The sequence below is a fragment of the Dipodomys ordii genome, unplaced genomic scaffold (genome assembly GCF_000151885.1).
Source record: "Dipodomys ordii isolate 6190 unplaced genomic scaffold, Dord_2.0 Scaffold237, whole genome shotgun sequence".
Classification (NCBI taxonomy): domain Eukaryota; kingdom Metazoa; phylum Chordata; class Mammalia; order Rodentia; family Heteromyidae; genus Dipodomys; species Dipodomys ordii.
In genome coordinates, this window is record NW_012267453.1 from 747,756 (window position 1) to 767,022 (window position 19,267).

General features: G+C 38.8%; 1 pseudogene and 1 gene segment (V, D, J or C); both read left to right on the forward strand.

The window, feature by feature from the left end:
• Positions 1 to 539: 539 nt before the first annotated feature.
• On the forward strand, positions 540 to 1,122 carry LOC106000754 (annotated as a pseudogene).
• A 1,590-nt stretch (positions 1,123 to 2,712) lies between these two features.
• LOC106000755 lies at positions 2,713 to 18,677 on the forward strand. The segment is given in 3 exon segments: positions 2,713 to 2,790; positions 11,518 to 11,850; positions 18,565 to 18,677. Coding segments are annotated over 3 exon segments (501 nt in total).
• Positions 18,678 to 19,267: the final 590 nt, after the last annotated feature.

Below are 19,267 nucleotides of genomic sequence, written 5' to 3' on the forward strand. Positions count from 1 at the left end.
TCACATTTTACTTTGTGTATATGTGTGTTTAAGAAGAGCCTGAAGCATGAATTGCTTGAAAACTTCACAGCTTATATATCTTTTACTATGTCAGTGATAAGGCTTCAATGAATAGAGATATTAAACCAGTAAAAATATCCACAAACTCTATTTTTCCCATATCTTCACTTCTCTGCATGTTCTGAATATGAAGCACTCAATTATTATTTTACTCTTCTCCCTTTCAAGTGTCATGATATAAAGATTTAAAAACTCAAGAGAAATTGTCATCATCCCTGAATGTACCAATAGATCAATTCAAAGGACAGTAGACTCATCACAGCTTATACTATATGGGTGAAACACATTCTCTGGGCTAAACTACGGTATGTATGCACTGTGGAAATATGAGGATGTCCTGACTTGAGCTGGTCCTATAGCTATGCCCAGCTTTACCCAGCTTTGCTGATTTGCATATGCTCAGAGCACAGCCTACTGCCCCCAGTGACTTCATAATAGACAGAGGACTGCCCAGCAGTCAGTCCCAGTCAGCACACAGCATGGACATGAGGACCCCTGCTCAGCTCCTGGGGCTCCTGCTGCTCTGGCTCCCAGGTAAGGAAGGACAGCACTACTCCCCTCCCATGTGTTCAGTGCTGGCTGGGTCTTCAGGGAAGGCCTCCTATATCAGGACTAACAGTGTGGATATTTGTGTTTATGTTTCCAATGCAGGTGCCACATGTGACATCCAGATGACCCAGTCTCCATCCTTCCTGTCTGCATCTCCAGGAGACAGAGTCTCCATAACTTGCCGGGCCAGTCAGGGCATTAACTATTATTTAAACTGGTATCAGCAGAAACCAGGGAATGCTCCAAAGCTTCTGATCTATCATGCAAACAATTTAGCCTCTGGAATTCCATCAAGGTTCAGTGGGAGTCAATCTGGGACAGAGTTCACTCTCACCATCAGCAGCCTGCAGCCTGAGGATTTTGCCACTTATTACTGTCAACAGGGTAATAGCTTACCTCCCACAGTGATACAAGCCATAACAAAAACCTCCCAGGGAAGCAGAAGTGAGAGGCTGGGCAGTCCAGCTTCTGCTCCTGGTGCCTCCACCTGCTGATAGAGCTTCTCAGATGTAGCACAGCTATGAACTCTTTTAAAGTTTTTCATTGAAATGTGAAGGCTCCTCTGAATCTTTGTCCCTTTTCTCCTCCTCTGTCCCAGATGCACAGACATGGTCATGTCTCTCTCATATAAAGTCATCCTTTCTGCTTCACACAGTAAAACAGAAGCCAGACAAGAATCTCTAAGAAGGAATTGTTTTAATACAGGAAATGAGTCTAATCATTAGGTTGTTAACTCCTGGGTCATCAGAGAAGTTGGAATGAGGAGTGTGGCATTCTTGGATTCTGTGAGGCTATCCTAGGGTTTTGAGCACACAATCCAGTGATTCTCCACCCTGTGGAAAAAGCCAAGGTAAGCAGCTGATGCTCTTACCAGACCCAACTGACTCTCCAGGGGAATTCTCTAGGCCTCACTTCTGATCAGATGTCAGCCTGCTTATGTGAAGAATTATGCAAGCCTCTCCAGTTCACAAAATATAATCAAGGGATGACCTAATGATGAACTCTTCAGGAAAAAAGGGAAGGAACACGGATTTGAGCTTCCACATACAATCATAATGATCATAATGATGTATTGAGGTAACTGACTGTCAACAATGATCAATTTTCCCCAACTCTCAGAAATAGTCTACCTAAGTGATAGCATTAAAACTCGCTTAAATTTGATTGTAAGTTTTTTCTACCAATCTGGGATTATGAGCTTTTTTAAAGAAAAAACAAAATCAATTAATTCTTTTGCAGAAAACTATCAGAAGCTGCAAATTGTATGAAACATCACAAGTTGTTCATGAACTTACACGGGAACAAACAACTGAAATAATTTCTTGATAATGCAAAACAGATGCAAAACAATATTACAACTCAAAAAAGGAAAATACATTATAGGGTTAAGATTTCTTTTCCTTCTATGTGCTAGTGACTCAAATCTGCAAACCTAGCTACTCAGGAGGTTGAGATCTGAGGATTGTGGTTCAATGTCAGCCCGGGCTGGAAAGTCCTTGAGACTCTTATGTCTAATAAATCACCAGAAACCAGAAGTGGCACAGTGGCTCCAATGGTAGAGTGTTTGCCTTGAGCTGAAGTGCTGAGGGACAATGCCCAGGCCCAGAGTCCAAGCTCCACAACCATAAAAATAAAAAAGGAAGGGAAGGGAAGGGAAAAGAAATGAAGGGAAGGGAAGGAAAGGTGAAAAGGAAAGGAAAGAAAGTAAGAAAAGTTTCAATGCATAAGTACTTAATAATGAAAACATAGTGATTTTTTCCAGGATGAATGAATGAGAGTGAATAAAAGATCTAAGTAGTAACAAGATATTTCAATATATATATGAAATACTCTAGTAACTCTGTGGCTTCTGTGCATTATACATTTTGAAAATAGTCATAAAAGTGTCTTCTACCATCAAATCATCTCCCAAACTCTGCAGTCAACTTCATGTTCCTCTTTTCTAGCCTATGAAACCTGTGTATCCAAGGCCTGTGGTGATTCACTGAGTTGAGCCAATCCTGCAGAGGTGCCCAGCTCTGCCCGCCCCTGCTGATATTCATGTGGCCATAGCACAGCCCACTGCACTGAGCACTTCATAGTCTGCTCACACTCTGTGCAGGAGTCAGTCCCAGTCAGCACACAGCATGGACATGAAGGCCCCTGCTCAGCTTCTGGGGTTCCTGCTGCTCTTGCTCCCAGGTAAGGAAGAACAATGCTGGGGATTTACTCAGCCTAGTACAGTAGGGGCTCTCTGGTTACTGCAAGGAAGGCCTCTTGTAACATGATTATCAAGGAGGATATTTGTTTTATGTTTCCACTGCCAGGTGCCAGATGTGACATCCAAATGAAGAGTCTCTATCCTCTCTGTATACAGAGTTTCCATGGCTTAAAGGGCCAGTGAGGGCATTAACATTTCTTTAGACTGGATTCAGCAGAAATCAGGGAAAGCTCCTAAGTTTCTCTTGTATTGTGCAAAGTAATTACCATTCTTGTCCCCTCTTGATTCAAGGACAGTGGATCTTGGGCAGAGTTTACTCTCACCATAAGCAGCCTGCAACCTGAACATTTCTCCACTTATTACTGTCAACAGCATAGTAGCTACCCACTCACAGTGATACAAGCCATAACATTAGGCTCCCAGGGAAGTACAGGTGAGAGGCTAGGCTGTCCCACCTGCCCTTCCTGGTGCCTCCACCTGATGACACAGCTTCTCTGATACATCTAGAATCTAAAGGTCACTTGAAGATTTTGGTAGAATCATCTCGGCAGAATTCCCTGTACTCTACCTCTCTGTCTGCAGCAGTACACACTTGGCAATGTCTCTCCTGATTCAATAGAGCACACAAATCATAACAAGAGAGGAAACTTTGAGAGTATTATTTGGGGTTCTTTCATAAAATTGAGGCATGTTAGTTAATTCAAGCAAGTAGAGTTTCTTTTTAATAGAAGAAATTATTAGCCTATAGCCATTCCAAGACTGGCTTATGTTATTGAGTGAAGCTAAACACAGAACTGGAGTTTTCTCTGGTGTCCCTCAGACCACATCATTTGCTTGTGAAACTAGAGGCCTTCTTACTGAGGTCCTTTCCCTGTCTAGACACCTAGGGGTGAGTACCAATGCTCTCAACTGCTTGTAGATTGATCTTGACAGGTGATCCTCCATTCCTCCCCTCTGCCCTAGCATATGCCTGCAGGTTTCAGTAATTCTAATGTAGTCTTTTCTAACTGTCCATGTTCAGTAGGACTCATCATGCAGAAACTCTACAGGAAATACTGGTGGTTTCCACAAGTAAATGATTAGAAGAATCTGCACAGCACATCAAAACAATAATTACACCGATGTATCCCCACTCCATTCTTTTGTTAGAAATCACTAGGTTGTATACTGGTGGACCAGGTCCTTACTCCTTTTCTTTTTGGTTTGTTTTCATTTTGGTTCTAGTCCTTGGGCTGGAACTCAAGGAAAGGCCTTGCTTCTTCCTGGAGCTTTTTGTGTTCAATGCAAGCATTCTACCACTTGATCCACAGCTCTACTTCTGATTTTTTATGTGCTTAAATGGATATAATTGTCTCATAGACTCTCCTATTCAGGCTGGCTTCCAACATCAGTCCTCAGATCTTAGCTTCATGACAAGCTAGGATTACAGGAATCAGCCACTAGTACTTGGCTCCTGACATTTTTATTGTTATTATTAAGGAGTTGCACAGAGGGCTTACAATTCCATGAGCCATAAGATGTGTATTTCCTGTGTGAGCTGTCAACTTGACTATTTTTCTGTCTGCACCTACTGCATGCAAACTGACTTAACCACGATGCTCTAAGACAAAAATGAAAATAAAGTTGGAAAACATAAGGGCAAATTTCTGAGCTTAATACTTTCTGGGCTATCTTGAGTGTCTTAAATTGCCAAGGAAATTCTAGGTTTGCATTTTCTACTTTAAATATTCTTTTAGGGAATTTTAATTTCGCATGGTTTGATTCTATGTTTTAACCTATGGAAAATGTAAAATGATGCTGTACTCCAATTTATGACTATGGAAATACATTTGAGTAGCTGTGTCTTCTTTACTCTAAAAGAAATATTTTCTATTCACTGTGTTTGCATAGACTCAACTAAGTTATTATTATATCCAATGATTTATTTTAATCATTTTAATTTATTTGTACAAATTTCATCAGTAAAAGAAAATACCTGGCTTCTCCACTTCAAATTCAATGTCTTCTTTTACCTCTTGCTATATAGAATTTGCAGGAGACCATCCTGTATAATTTTTTATGTAAGAATATGATAGCAAATAATTCAACATTTAAAACAAGCTATGGGTAAAATGTTAAAATATTTCACCACTGATTATGATACTTATCGATTTTTTTACTTATATTTCAAACCACTTTGGTGTATTTTTCATTATTTATGTCTTCCTTAGACACTAGTAGCTTTTGAATGTCGTGAATGGATGTTGACTTTTAGAAGTATTTTAATATACTCATATTATCTTTTTTCTAATATCATTAGGATTGTGAATTTTACAGATAAACCTACTGTATTAAAGTCAATAGAAATGGAGCTGATGCTCAACTGGTAGAGTTCTAGCTGAGGGACAACACCCAGACCCGTAGTTGAAGACCCATTTCCAACAAAAGCAGTAAAAAATACAATCATAGAGTTGGGAGCAGGTGGCTCAGGTTTGTAATCCAAGCTACTCTGGAGGCTGATTTGAGGATCACAGTTCAAACTAGTCCAGGCAGCAAAGTCCAGGAGACTCTTATCTCCAATAAACCAGAAAACAGGACGTGGTAGAGTGCTTGCCGTGAGCTGAAGTGCTGAAGAACATAGGGACAGTGCCCAGGCAAAGTGGTCAAGCCACACAACTAACAAAAATAATACAATCATGTAATTTTAAAAGAACTTTCCAATTTATCTTCCTCAAAATATTGTCCTTCAGTGAAGGAGGAGGGAGAAAGTGGGAAAGAGGATTAGGAGTAAGAGGTAGAGGAGAGCAGGATGAAATTCTCCCTTTCCTAAGACAAATTTTGACAATGTGCAGATGAGACCATAGGCTGAAAAATTTGAGTATGTATGATCAAAGATCAGAGGAAGTTCTTGTAAAGTAAGCTGAAGCTTGGAAGACATGTGAAACATTGAGAAAACAGGACTGTAACCAACCACTGCTATAGGTGAAGTGGCATGAATCTCACACAAATACATTGTGACACTTGTCAAATTGGTAGTACTGGGGTTTGAACCTCAAGATCTTTGATCCATTTGGAGTGAATTCTGATTCAGTGTGATCTATAAGGATTTAAATTCAATTTTCATGTTTCTACACATGTATAGCCAATTCTGACTGCACCATTTGTTGAAGAGACTGTCATTCTTCCATCTTTGTTTTTGGCTACCTTACTAAAGATTAGGTGGCCATGGGTCTGTGAGTTTCTTTCTGGGTCTTCAATTATATTTCATTGTTCTACAAGCTTGTTCATGTGCTAGTACCAAGCTGTTTTTGTAAGTACAGCTTTATAATAGAGTTTGAAGCATTGATATTCCTCCAGCAGTGTTCTTCCTGCTAAAAATTGCTTTAGCTATTTGGGTTTTATATTATTCCACATGAAAATCTGGATTGCTTCTTCTTGTTGATTGAAAAATGTTGGGATACTAATGGGTATTGCATTGTATTTTAGATAGATCTTGGCAGTATTGCCATTTTCACATTGTTAATCCTCCCAATCCTTTATTATGAAGAGAGTGGATAGAGCAGACCACTTTGTCATAATCTTTAGAGGAAATAGTTTTAACTATTCACCATTTAGTATAATGCTGACTGTAGGTTTGTTGTACATAGCCTTTATTATATTGAGGAAGGTTCAAGGAGTTCCTAGTTTCTCCAAAGCTTCCTCCATAAAGGACCATCCACAAGTTAGATGGCTCATTTTCAACATAGTGTCCATGAGTACCTTTGCTGCATTTGTTCACCATTTGTGCCTACATTTCTGTGACTCTCCTTACCCTCCCAAGTTATATGAACTAACAAACAAGACAAGAAAACAAAACAGTAATATTGAAATATGTCTTTTTATGTTTTTGAGTTTCTTTTTATAAATGTTATTTTGTATGGTCAGAAATAAGGATACAGGATGACCCATTGTAACAATGAGATGTACAAGACACTATGTTGAAAATGAACTTTACAACTTTGCTGGGGAGTTGGTCGGGAGGAGTTGGGGAGGTGGGGAGGAAAGGGATGGTAGGGGAAAAAATAAGGGGGTAAAATTGCTGGGTAGGAAATGAGCTCATTACCTTGCTCATGTAACTGTAATCCCCCTGTACAATTTATTTTCAATAAAAATATATGTTTCAAGTAAAAAATAAGTACACAGGTATTGTGTATTTCTGTTCCTCTTTCTTCCTTTAGTCTCACTTTGTGTACATGCCTAGAGACCTATGTTTTACATATAGACTCTCCACATGAAAGAAAACATGTACTATTTTCTCTGTGAGGTTGGCATACCACACAACATGATTTTTCCTAGGTCCCTCCATTTCCAGGCAAATGACATAATTTTATTTTTTCTAATGATTATGTACAATTCCTTTGTGAATAGGTAACACATTTAACTGGTCATCTATTGTAGGGCATCTCGGCTCTTTTAACAACTTGGCTATTTTTAATAGTGTGGCAGTGAACATGGATGTGCAAGTGTCTATATGGTATATTGGCTTGTGAGGTTCAGGGCAGATGCAGAGAGGTGTGGCTGGGTTTCAAGGAAGATCTATATTTCATTTTGTGAGGAACCTCCAGACTGTTCCAGAGTTGTTGTGTCAGTTAACATTCACACCAAAAGTGCAATAAGATTGCCTTTCCTCCACATTCCCACCAACATTTGTTATTTGAATTCACAATGTTGACCAATCTTAATGGAGTGAGATGGAATCAATGAGTTGGTTTTATTTTTCATTTCCTCTATGGCCAGGGATGATGAGCATTTCCTTATGTGTTCCTTTGCCATTCTTACCTCATCTTCTAAGTCATCTATCCTTAGCTCTTTGCCCATTAATTAACTGATTTACTAGTTTGGGGAGGGAGTAGTTTCTTAAGTTCATGGGATAGTTTGGATATTAGGCTTTGTCTGATGTATTGTTGGTGAAGATCTTCTCATAAGCTGGGTGCTGGTGGCTCAAGCCTGTAATCCTATCTACTCAGGAGGCGGAGATCTGAGGATCGCAGTTCAAAGCCAGCCCAGGAAGGAGAGACCGTGAGACTCCTATCTCCAGTAAACCACCAGAAAACCAGAAGTGGCACTGTAGCTCAAGTGGTAGAGTGCTCGCCTTGAACTGAAGAGCTGAGGGACAGTGCCCAGGCCCAGAGTTCAAGCCCCACGAACAACAACAACAACAAAAATATCTTCTCATAGTCTTTTGGCTATATTTCTGATGCAATCCCATTTGTCAAGTTTCTCTCCTATCTGGTATGCCTTTGAAACTCTATCCTAAAACTTTCTACGTATGTCAATGAGTTCTAATATTTCTCCTACTCTCTCTTGTAGTAATTTCAAACTTTCAGGTCTAATGTTGAGGTCTTTGATCTTCTATGAGTTGATATTTGTACATGGTGACATATGGATGGATTTTTAGTTTCCTGCATATGGATGCTCAGTTTAATCAAAATCTTTAATTGAAGAAGCTATCATTTTCCCAGGGTATACTTTGACTCCAAATCAAACCATATCAAATATATTGTTTTATTTCTAGGTCTTCTAGTCTGGTCTATTCATCTTTGGGATTATTTTTGTGTCAATACAAAGATTTTTTTAGTATAGCTCATAGTAGAGCTTGAGTCTTGGGATTGAGATTATATCAGTATTCCTTTTTTGCCTAGAATTGTTTGGCTATTTATTCTCTCTCGAAATCCTAATTCTTAATCCCTCAGGTGACTGAGATCTGAGGATCAATGGCTCAAAGCCAGCCCAGGAAAGAGAGTCCATTAGATTTTAATCTCCAATTAATCAACAAAAATGCTAGTTGTGGAGATGTGGCTCAAGTGGTAGTACACTAGTTTTGAACACAAAAACACAGGGATCATGCCCAGGTCTTGAGTTCAAGTACCATCACTAGAATGCACAAACACACACACACACACACACACACACACACACAATCACCAAGAGTATGGAAATTATTAATTCTACTAATTTTATTTCATCATTTTTAGGCAAATTATGAAAGTGTTAGAAATGATTTGAAATATATTAAAACTGCTTTTCTGAGATCAAGTCAAGGTGTAAAAATCTGAGTGCTAGGAAATGTACTTGCAAGAGTGTTTGAGATCAGGAGGAAAGAGGTAGAAGAAAAAATAGAGGAATGAGTAGAATGCAGGTCAGAATGCAGTGCATATGCCAGAGAACTGAGAAAAACAAGGGAAAGGGCAAGTTGAAGGGGGCTGACATATCTCAAAATGCATTGTATGCATGAATCAGTTGTAACGGCAACAATTTCAAAACATAACTTAAAATTTAACATTCATGGGCTAGGAAGGAGGCTCAGTGGGAAAGTGCTTGCCTTGCATGCATGAAGCCCTGGGTTCAATTTCAAGGAGAAAAAGTCAGGAGTGGCACTGTGGCTCAAGTGGCTTGATCTGAAGAGCTGAGTGACAGGGCCGGGACCCAGAGTTAGGGCCCCCCAACCAACAAAAAATATAACAAAACAAAGAAAAACTGTTAAAAAAAAACATGAAGCTACGTGTGGTGTGAGCGAAGTGAGAATTTTAAAAGGGATGACACTGAAGAGGTATTGTGTTCATAAACTGGTTTGTGGAATGGCACGTATAAAATTACATGTAATTTTATATAAACATGAAGAAGTGTGTAGACATTCTGCCTAATTGTTTCTCTCCTATGAGTATTCTCTTTTGGTCTGATTTTGTGCTGATATTTAGAATCCTGTATGATTTATTATATCCCAATGTTGTCTTTTCATAAACCATCTATACATAGATTTCTTTTGGGCTCTGACTTAGACCAAACGACGCTGTCCTCATTTTGACCATTCATTCCAGCAGGTGGCAGGATTTACACACCAGTATCCAGTGAAGATCATTAGGGGTAGGGCTGGCAACTTTGTAACAACAGGCTCTTGATATATTTAGCCAGTGATTTCTCCAGGCCCTTCACCTGCAGACCTCTGGAACACCAGAATCAGCCTGTGGAAGTTCAAGATAGTAGAAATTTATTCTCTTCACAGGTAGAAAAAGCTCTCACAGGCCTCTGGCCCAAAGCAATTTTTCTGGTTAGGAGGATGAGTTCTCAGTCTGTCTTGCTCTCCTCACTACCTGTTTCAGACAACTTCTCTGACCTGATCTAGCTTTGAGATTGCTAATATTCCCAGACAGAAAGGAAGAGTCTGGGTATCATCCTATTTATTTGCAAGGGTGAGAAAATAAAATAGTAAAGACCCAGAGAAGATATCATAAAATAATGAAGACCCAGAGAAGATATCATAACACTGGAAGACCAATGAGAAAGAAACAACATGATATATAAAGCCATTGTCTCAATGTCCTTTCTCTTACTCACTGATTTGGTTCTGACCACCTTCCATGTGAGACTACATGCTTCTTAATTATTAGTGTTCCACATGAGGAAGCAGATTTTGGATAATTTATTTGCCTTGCTTTTTTGAATTATTATATGTCATCATAAGATTATTAAACATAGCATGTACTTTGATAACATGTGGTCTTAAGTCCAAGATTAAAACATCTAGTGGAGATAGTGGCATATCACAAATACTGAAGTAATTTTGGCCTTTTCTGGTAGCAACAATCTTTTGTTTCTGAACCTTTGCCATCAAACCACAGGACATGGCTTACTTAGGCCATTGCATTCCTTGCTTTAAGTGTTTTTATAATTTACATAGTAATGCCAAATAAGGGAAAGTTTGCCTCAACCTTATACCTGATCTAAAGGAGAATCCACATTTCGCGGGGGGGGGGATGGTTGAGGGGCTTGAACTCTGAGCTTAGGCCCTATCCCTGAGCTCCTCAGCTCAAGGCAAGTGCATTACTACTTAAGCCACAGTGTCACTTCCATTTTTCTGGTGGATAATTGGAGATAGGATTCTCATGTATTTTCCTGTCCAGACTAGCTATGAACCACAATCCTCAGATCCCAGCCTCTTGAGTAGCTAGGATTACAGGTGTGAGCCATCAAGGCCCAGTTAGAATCCACATTTTATTTTATGTTTACATGTGTGTTTTGGAATAGACTGACACATAAAAACAGCTTATATCTCTCTTGCTATGGCAGTGAGATGTTCCCATGCATAAAGATATTAAACCAGTTTAAAATGTCCAGAAACTCTTTTCTCTCCATATTTTTACTTCCTCCATACACAGAATACAAAACATTCATTTTGCCTTTATCTTATCCCTTTCAAAGTCACTACAGAGAATTGAGATTAGGACACACAGGAAAAGCAGGTCCTCATCCCTGAGGCACCAGTAGACTTACTCATAAGAGAGCAGACTGATTGTGACTTGTCTTATTTGAATGAATCATATTCCCTAGTCTAAAACTAACAAACATGGGCACCATGGACCTATGATGATTTCCTGAGATGAGCCAGCCTTGCAGGAATATCCATCTTTGTCCAGCCCTTCTGATTTGCATTTGCCTAGATCACATCCTACTGCAACAATGACTTCATAATAAGCTGTTCACACCTGTTCAGCAGTCAGTCCCAGTCAGCACACAGCATGGACATGAGGACTGCTACTCATCACCTGGGGCTCCTTGTTGCTCTGCCTCCCAGGCAAGGAAGGATAATACTTCTCCCACCCTGTGTGGTCAGTGATGCCTGTGGCTTCAGGGAAGTCCTGTAATAACATGACTAATAATGTGGATATTTGCTTTTATGTTTCCAATTTCAGGTACCAGTTGTGACATCCAGATGACCCTGTCTCTATCCTCCCTGTCTGCATCTCCAGGAGACACAGTCACCATCTCCTGCAGAGTCAGTCAGAGTATTCTAAGGGTATTAAACTGGTATCAGCAGAAACTAGGGAATTCCCCAAAGCTCCTGATCTATTACACGTCAAGGCTAGCCTCTGGGGGCCCATCCAGGTTTAGTGGCAGTGGATCTGGTACAGATTATTCTCTTACCATCAGCAGCCTTCAGCCTGAATATTTTACTACTTATTACTATAAACAGCATATCAGTTACCCTCCCCCAGTGATAATAAAAACTTCCCAGGAAAACAGAAGTGAGAGGCTTGGCAGTCCTAGCTGCTTGGCCTAGTTCTTCTACCTGTTGATAGTGCTTCTCAGAGGCAGCCAGATTCTGAAGGAAGAATTGTCTGCAATCTAGCTTCTTCTTAGCCCCAGCAAAATACCCATGACACTGAGTCTGTGTTTTAATAGTTGAAACCAATTGTTACATATGAGGAGTGCCCATAAATTATTTTGGACATTCCACTTCACTAAAATATAAAATAGCTTATTTTCAATCAGTTTCTTCATAGAAACTAAAACAGCTACTCAAATAAAAATGGTCTTTTTGAGGTTTTCTGAATTGCCATCTTAAAGAATATACAACACATTATATTGGCCACTGATCTTCAGCAAGTCAATGTCTTTCTTTCCTCTCCAAGCATATATGTGTTAAGTGATATTTCAATTTCTAACTTCACAAATATCCAGCTTACAGAACAAAATATTTCTATAGTTGGTCCTTCAACGGTTAGAAATGTCTTAACCCCTGCCTCGTTCAAGCTAGCTTGGATCACAAGCTTAGGGGATTTCCTAGTTTTGGTTGATGTCAATATACCAGCTGGTGTTGACCTGACTCAGGAAACAACTACATGGATAATAAAACCTCCAATTCTTTTGGCAAATCTGTCCTCTTCAAATTAATTTTGATTTGTTAGAAAAGGTGTATACTTCTGTTCCTCAGGACAAACATAAAAATACAAGAGCAAGATTATCTAAAGACAAGGAGAAATGAGATAATATCAGAAAAGTGAGCATTCTTTTTGAGAGTTAGTATTTCAAGAAGCTCATGCAGGCTCTGAAGTGTGTGCTCAGAATTGTGAATATAAAAGTAGGAATTAAGAGGACTCACCTCGTAGCACAATTCTCATTCCAATTTGTTTGTAATTAATGATGGCCTCAGAAAAGAAGATAAAGATAAGTTCTGACACAATGGCTTTCTATTGGCATCTTTACAGAGCCAAAGACCTGGAGGGAGAAGGAAACAGGACCAGTAACACATCAGCAGTGTTGAACTTGGGTTCGGAGTACTTCAGAAGCAGAGAGGACTAATTTGGTGCCTTCTCCCATGGCTCAATATAGCAGAATCAAAGGTACAAACCTTTGTGAGGAAAAATGTCATTCCACAGCCCTCATTCACCTTTAAAAGGTTTTAGAATTTTTAAAAATGTAATTCATATAATTGTAAAGCTTATAAAATGTGGTCTATTTTATGTCAATATTCTTTTAATCTATATGCTTTCAATGCAAATTCAAAAAGAGTAGCAGTCAAAAAATCCATTTAAATCTATAAAGATTTTTGCAATAACAGGATGCGACATGTTTAATACATTGAGTGACAAAGTGGAGAATATATTTATTTTGTTGAAGCTTCCTGACTCCTACACAGGAGCCATTCATCATCCATTTTTATTTTTCAGATAGGTATCATTCTTGTATCTTAATTGGGCTGGCAATGCACTTTCAACTTCAGACTTTGTATTCTCATAATATGGAAGAATGAGTTTGGATCTTTTCACAAATATTCACTGAAACTTAACATCCAGGATGAACTTGGGTTAGGAAGGGTTCAAGATTTCCCTTTCTTCCATGATCATAAACAAGGCACCACTGTGAGCTCCACCAATTGTAAATAGGTATAAGTTGAGATCCAGCTAAACCTAAAAGAGAGGTTTCTACATCAGTCCTAATTTTTTTATGAACTGTTCAGTCAATAGATGTTTACAAATATCACTGGGATTACAAAGAGTCTCTCTCTAGAAAGCTCTTATGAATGTACAAGACCATTAAGGTATTAGAAAAGAATTAGGTCCTGAGACAAGTTCTACATTCACTGGCTCTAAACCCACAGGTCACATGGATTTCCCAGAGCTCTGAATCTTTCTTGAATAGAGTACTTGCATCCTCCACAGGGAGGAGACCAGAACACAGTACCCTGGGACTATGCATCCTGTCCTTAGTCCTGTTTCAATTGGATTCCATATTCCAATGGATGAAAGTCATTGGTCTTAAAATTAACAGAACTCATTTTCCTTTTTAGTTATTATTAAGTTTTTATTGTGAAAATACCATACAGAGGGATTACAATTACATGAGTATAGTAATGCGTATATTTATTATCAAGCATTGTTGCCTTTTCCTTTGTTTCCCCTTCCATCCCTTCCCATTTTCCCCCTTTTCCTCCTCCTCCCCCCATCTCCGCCAAAGTTGTAAAGTTCATTTTTATTTTTTTCTTTAATTGTGAAAATACTGTACAGAGGAGTTACAATTACATGGGTAAGTTAATGAGTACATTTTTTATCAAGCATTGTAGGCTCCTCCTTTGTTTCCCTTTCCCATCCTTTCCCATCTTCTCTTCTTCCCCCCTCCTCCCCTCCCTTTTGGCCAAAGATGTAAAGTTTCTTTTTCAACATGATGTCTTGTATATATCATTGTTGCAATGGGTCATTTTACTGGCTTGAGAAGAAATCAAGACTCTCTCTCTCTCTCTCTCCCTCTCTCTCCCTCTGTGTGTGTGTGTGTGTGTGTGTGTGTGTGTGTCTATATTTTTCTCTCTTTTTTTGTCCCTTTTTCTCATAGAGAAGCAACTGTATATATTAGGTATCTGTTAAGGTATGATATTTCCACTCTCTGGAAAACGATAAAGAGAGAGGCATGTGATTTTTGTTGAAGTAATCATGTCCAGCATCAACACTTATCACTTCATGCTGATGACCTTTGAGAAGTAATATCAAAGGCCCAAAGGTGGCAAAACATGAGAGGTCTCAGTACAGGAAAAATACTGGGGATAGAAGATACCTAATGTTTCAATAGTGTCATATTTATGAGTCATTATCAAGAAATTGGAGTAAACATATATCTGCAAAATATGCTTCAATTATATCATAATAATCATCATCAAACTACTATAAAATAGTTTTCAACATATTCAGTATGTTTTGTATTATCTTTTCACTTAAAGAAATTAAATGGCTGGGCACCTGTGCCTCAAACTTGTAATCCTAGTTACTCAGTAAGCTGAGATGCAAGGATCAACATTTGAAACCAGCCCAGGCAGGAAAGTCCATGAGGTCTTACTCATCTGTGTGCATCAGGTAAATTGGTCTGTAGTTCTCTTTTTATTTTGGGATTTTGCCTGGTTTGTAGATGAGATTGGGATAGCTCCCTCTGTTTCTATTTCTTGGAAGAATCTGAGTTGTATGGGTATTAGTTCCTCTTTAAAGGTCTTATAAAATTTCAAAGTGAATCCGTTTGGTCCTGGGCTGTTCCTTGTTGGAAGATTTCTGATTGCTTCCTCTATCTGATTGTAAGATGTTGGCATGTTTAATTGATTTATTTCTTCTTGGTTCAGTTTGGTCAATTTGTATTTGTCTAAATATTCATCCAATTCTGCTAGGTTTTCTTTCCTTAGTGAGTATAGATTCTTCAAATAATATTTTATAATTGTTTGGATGTTTGGGTATTTGTTCTAATTTTTCCCATGGCATACCTGATCTTATTTTTTTTCATTGTAATTTTTTTATTGTGAAAATACTGTACAGCGGGGTTACAATTACATGGGCAAGATAATGAGTACATGTCTTATCAAGCATTGTTTCCTCCTCCTTTATTTCCCCTTCCTATCCCTTCCCATCTCCCCCCTTGACCCCACTCCTCTCTATTACCCCCCCACCAAAGTTGTAAAGTTCATTTTTAGACATAATGATTTGTATATCTCATTGTTACAATGGATCCACTTGTATCTCTATTTAAATGAGTTGTTTTTTCCCTTCTCCTCCACAAATTATACCAACATCAAATACAGTGAAACAAGGGTTACACCGTGAGGGAGGGACATACAAAGCAACAAAGAAATCATCTTATAAATATGTTAGATACAATTGCATAAAAGCAAAATCATTTGAATAATTATCTTGAGGTTCATTTTACCTAACATCAACTTATCTGACCTTTTCTGCTTGTCTCAAAAATATACTAGTTATTGCAAATAAGGGAAAACATGGGACCTATGTTTCTTTGGGCCGGGCTTACTTCATTTCATGTAATATTTTCCAAATCTTTCCATTTCATAACAAATTGGGCAATGTCATTCTTTCTGATGGAGGCATAGAATTCCACTGTGTATATATACCACATTTTCTGGATCCATTCATCTACTGAGGGGTATTTGGGTTGGTTCCATATCTTAGCTATGGTAAATAATGCTGCAATAAATATAGTTGTGCTGGTAGCTTTAGTATGGTCTTATTGGTGATCATTTGGGTAAATACCCAAACATGCGATTGCTGGGTCATTGAGGAGCTCTATGAGGAGTCTTTTGAGAAACCTCCATACTACTGTCCAAAGTGGTTGAACAAGCTTACACTCCCACCAACACTGTAGTAGGGTTCCATTCTGGACCTATCCCCTCCAGCATATGTTGTCATTAGAGTTCTTGATTATAGCCATGACCCAGAATACCAAAAATGATCCTTAACAGAAAGAACAGTGTTGGAGGAATATAAATATCAAATTTCAAACTCTACTACAAAGCCATAATAACCAAAACAGCTTGGTTACTGGCACAAGAAGAGACCTCAGGACCGAGGAAATAGAATTGAACACCCAGAATTGAACTTACAGACCTATAGCCATCTAATCTTCAATAAGAGTCACCCTGTACCAGAGTCAACTCCAATTGGATCAAAGACGTCGGAGTCAAAGAAGACACTCTGAAAACATTACAGGAAGGAATAGGAGAAACCCTCAGTCTCCTTGGCACAGTCTGAAATTTTCTGAATATAGACCCAGAAAAATAAGAAATCAAAGGATGGGACAAATGGGATTGCATGAAGTTGTAGATCTTCTTCATGGCAAACGACAATGCTAGCAAGATCAATAGAAACCCACAAGATTGGGAGAAGATCTTCACTAGCCATACCACGGACAAGGGTCTCATATCTAAAATATACCGGGAACTCAAAAAATTTAATCTCCCGACTACAAATCCTCAAGAAACAACTGTGCAATTAATAAAAGGACTAAAGACTTAAAGAGAGACTTCTCTGAAGATGACATAAGAATGGTCTTTAGACTCATGAAGAAATTATCAACTTCTCTTGCCATAAAAGAAATGCAAATCAAGACATCACTGAGATTGCATCTCACCGCAGTTTGAATGGCTATAATCAAGAGTCTATGTTCTGTCCCTATGTTTTATGCTAAAGCTAGCATTCATCCTTGGCATTTACAGCTCAACTTGTGGCTTTTGGCAGTTTATTGGAGATAAGAATCTCACTTTCCTGCTGAGTCTGGCTTCAAACATAACTCCTCAGATTGCAGCCTCATGAATAGCTAGAAATGCATTCACTCTAGAGTCATCAACACCTGACAATGAAATACTCCATAACTTTTGTAGTTGAATGAAATATTTCCCATTAAACAGACAAATACTATTGCTCACAAGTATAATAAATAGTTGATTCTTGGTGAATTTGTTGTATCCTTTAACTGCCAAATATTTCTAGATATAACTTTTCATTAACTCCCTGGTCTAAAATAAATCTCCTTGATTACATAACACTATCCAATGTGTTTGTATCATCTTCTCATTCTACAGGAGAACTTGGGGTTTCTCAGCTACTGCTTCCATTGGTAAGGACAAAGATCTGAGTAAAAGAACAGATCTGATTTTTTCTTACTCAAATTAGGACCCACAGCAATCATTCCACTATCATTGGAAAACTAGGGGCTAAATAGATCTTGTTTCCAAATTAAACAGACAGGAAAGTCTTTACCCACAGGAAGGTAATGTAAGTTCATGCAGACTGGAAACTTACCTGTCTCACTATGTAACCCAGGCTAGTCTAACTATGTGAGTAACGTGGCAACCCATAAAGGCTTCCTTGTTCATTGGTATCACCAGCTCACTGACTACTGTAGCACACTTGCACCTCCCGACCTTTCCTGCTCTGGATGGCATTTGCAGATATGCTGTCCAGAAGATGTATTCAGAAAGACAATTCCCCGTCCCTGCCATCCAGCTGAGTGATTTCACTCCTCTATTAACTCTATTGACTTCCTTTTGGAATGTACTGCTGTTTGATATGTTGTGACAACTTCAATTTGGGGAATAAAAAGCATATCTGAGTGACATATGTGTGGAAGGGCAACCATGGCATGTTCTCCCATATGGCATCTCAAGTAGAAATACAATTTCAACAGAGAAATTCACAAATTACTGGAAATACTCCAGTTACACTAGAAAATATTCAAGACTATTTTGTCTTGTCTAGTCACAACTCCCACTGAGTGAAAGAAAAACTGTGTCTCCTTTAAACATAAAAGCAAGCCCTTCCAAATTAATTTGCACATTGTATCATTGCGTAACAGTGCAGGTTGCTCAAAACTTCTTTAGAGGCAGGTTCTGAGACTTGAAAAGCACTGTCAAACCTCGATGTTGGACATGGGATCAAAGGCTTCCTTGGTGTGGCTCTTCTGCTCTGGGCTCCAGGTGAGGTTGGCAGAAAAGGTTAGTCAGAATCATCACGGCCATTGAGGCTGTTTGATTTGCAGGTTTCTCAAAATGATTGATTCAAGTCTTTTTGCTCAATTTTCTATTATTAAAGTGTCTTCCCTGACAAGTTATAGCTGTCACTAATGCAATATGCCTACATTGGGATGGTCTCAGTACATCTGTGGCCATTCTTGACATAGGATTCCCATTCCAGGCTCCACTGGAGACATTGTTCTGACTCCAACTCCTGCATCTCTGGCCCTGTCTCCTCAAGATATGGCCATCATCATCTGCAGAGCCAGTGAGAATGCTGATAATGAATTTTAGAGAGTTTCATATGTTGGTATCAACAGAAACCAGGACAGCCTCCAAAACCTCTGAGCTATACAGGATCCAATAGGGAAAGTGGGGTCCCAAACCCGTTCAATGGCAGTGGGTCTGAGACAGATTTCAACTTCACCATAAATCCAGTGGAGGCTGAAGATGCTGCAAATTGCTATGGTCAGGAGAATAACAAGTTTCCTCTCATAGTGCTCTAGCTCAAACAAAATATTCTTCAGACAGCTGCTCACTGAGGTTCACTGTCTCAGGAGTTTCTCTTCCACTGAATACTTCAATAAACTCTTTAAATTTGTTTGTATAAAGTGGTCAAACTATCAGAAAGAAAATTCAACAATTTGAGTGTGTGTGTGTGTGTGTGTGTGTGTATATACAACAAAATCAGATGGATCAATTGGTGTTTTCCTTCCTGAGAACCACATAGGAATTTCATACTTTGCACTTTTTTCTAGATGAGCAAGGCCCTTGCAAAGAAAACAATTCTGAATTTTCAGAAATACTTACTCTTAGTGTGATTGATCTTACCTGCAATCACAATTTCAACTATGTGGAGGACAAAATTAGGAGGACCAGAGTTT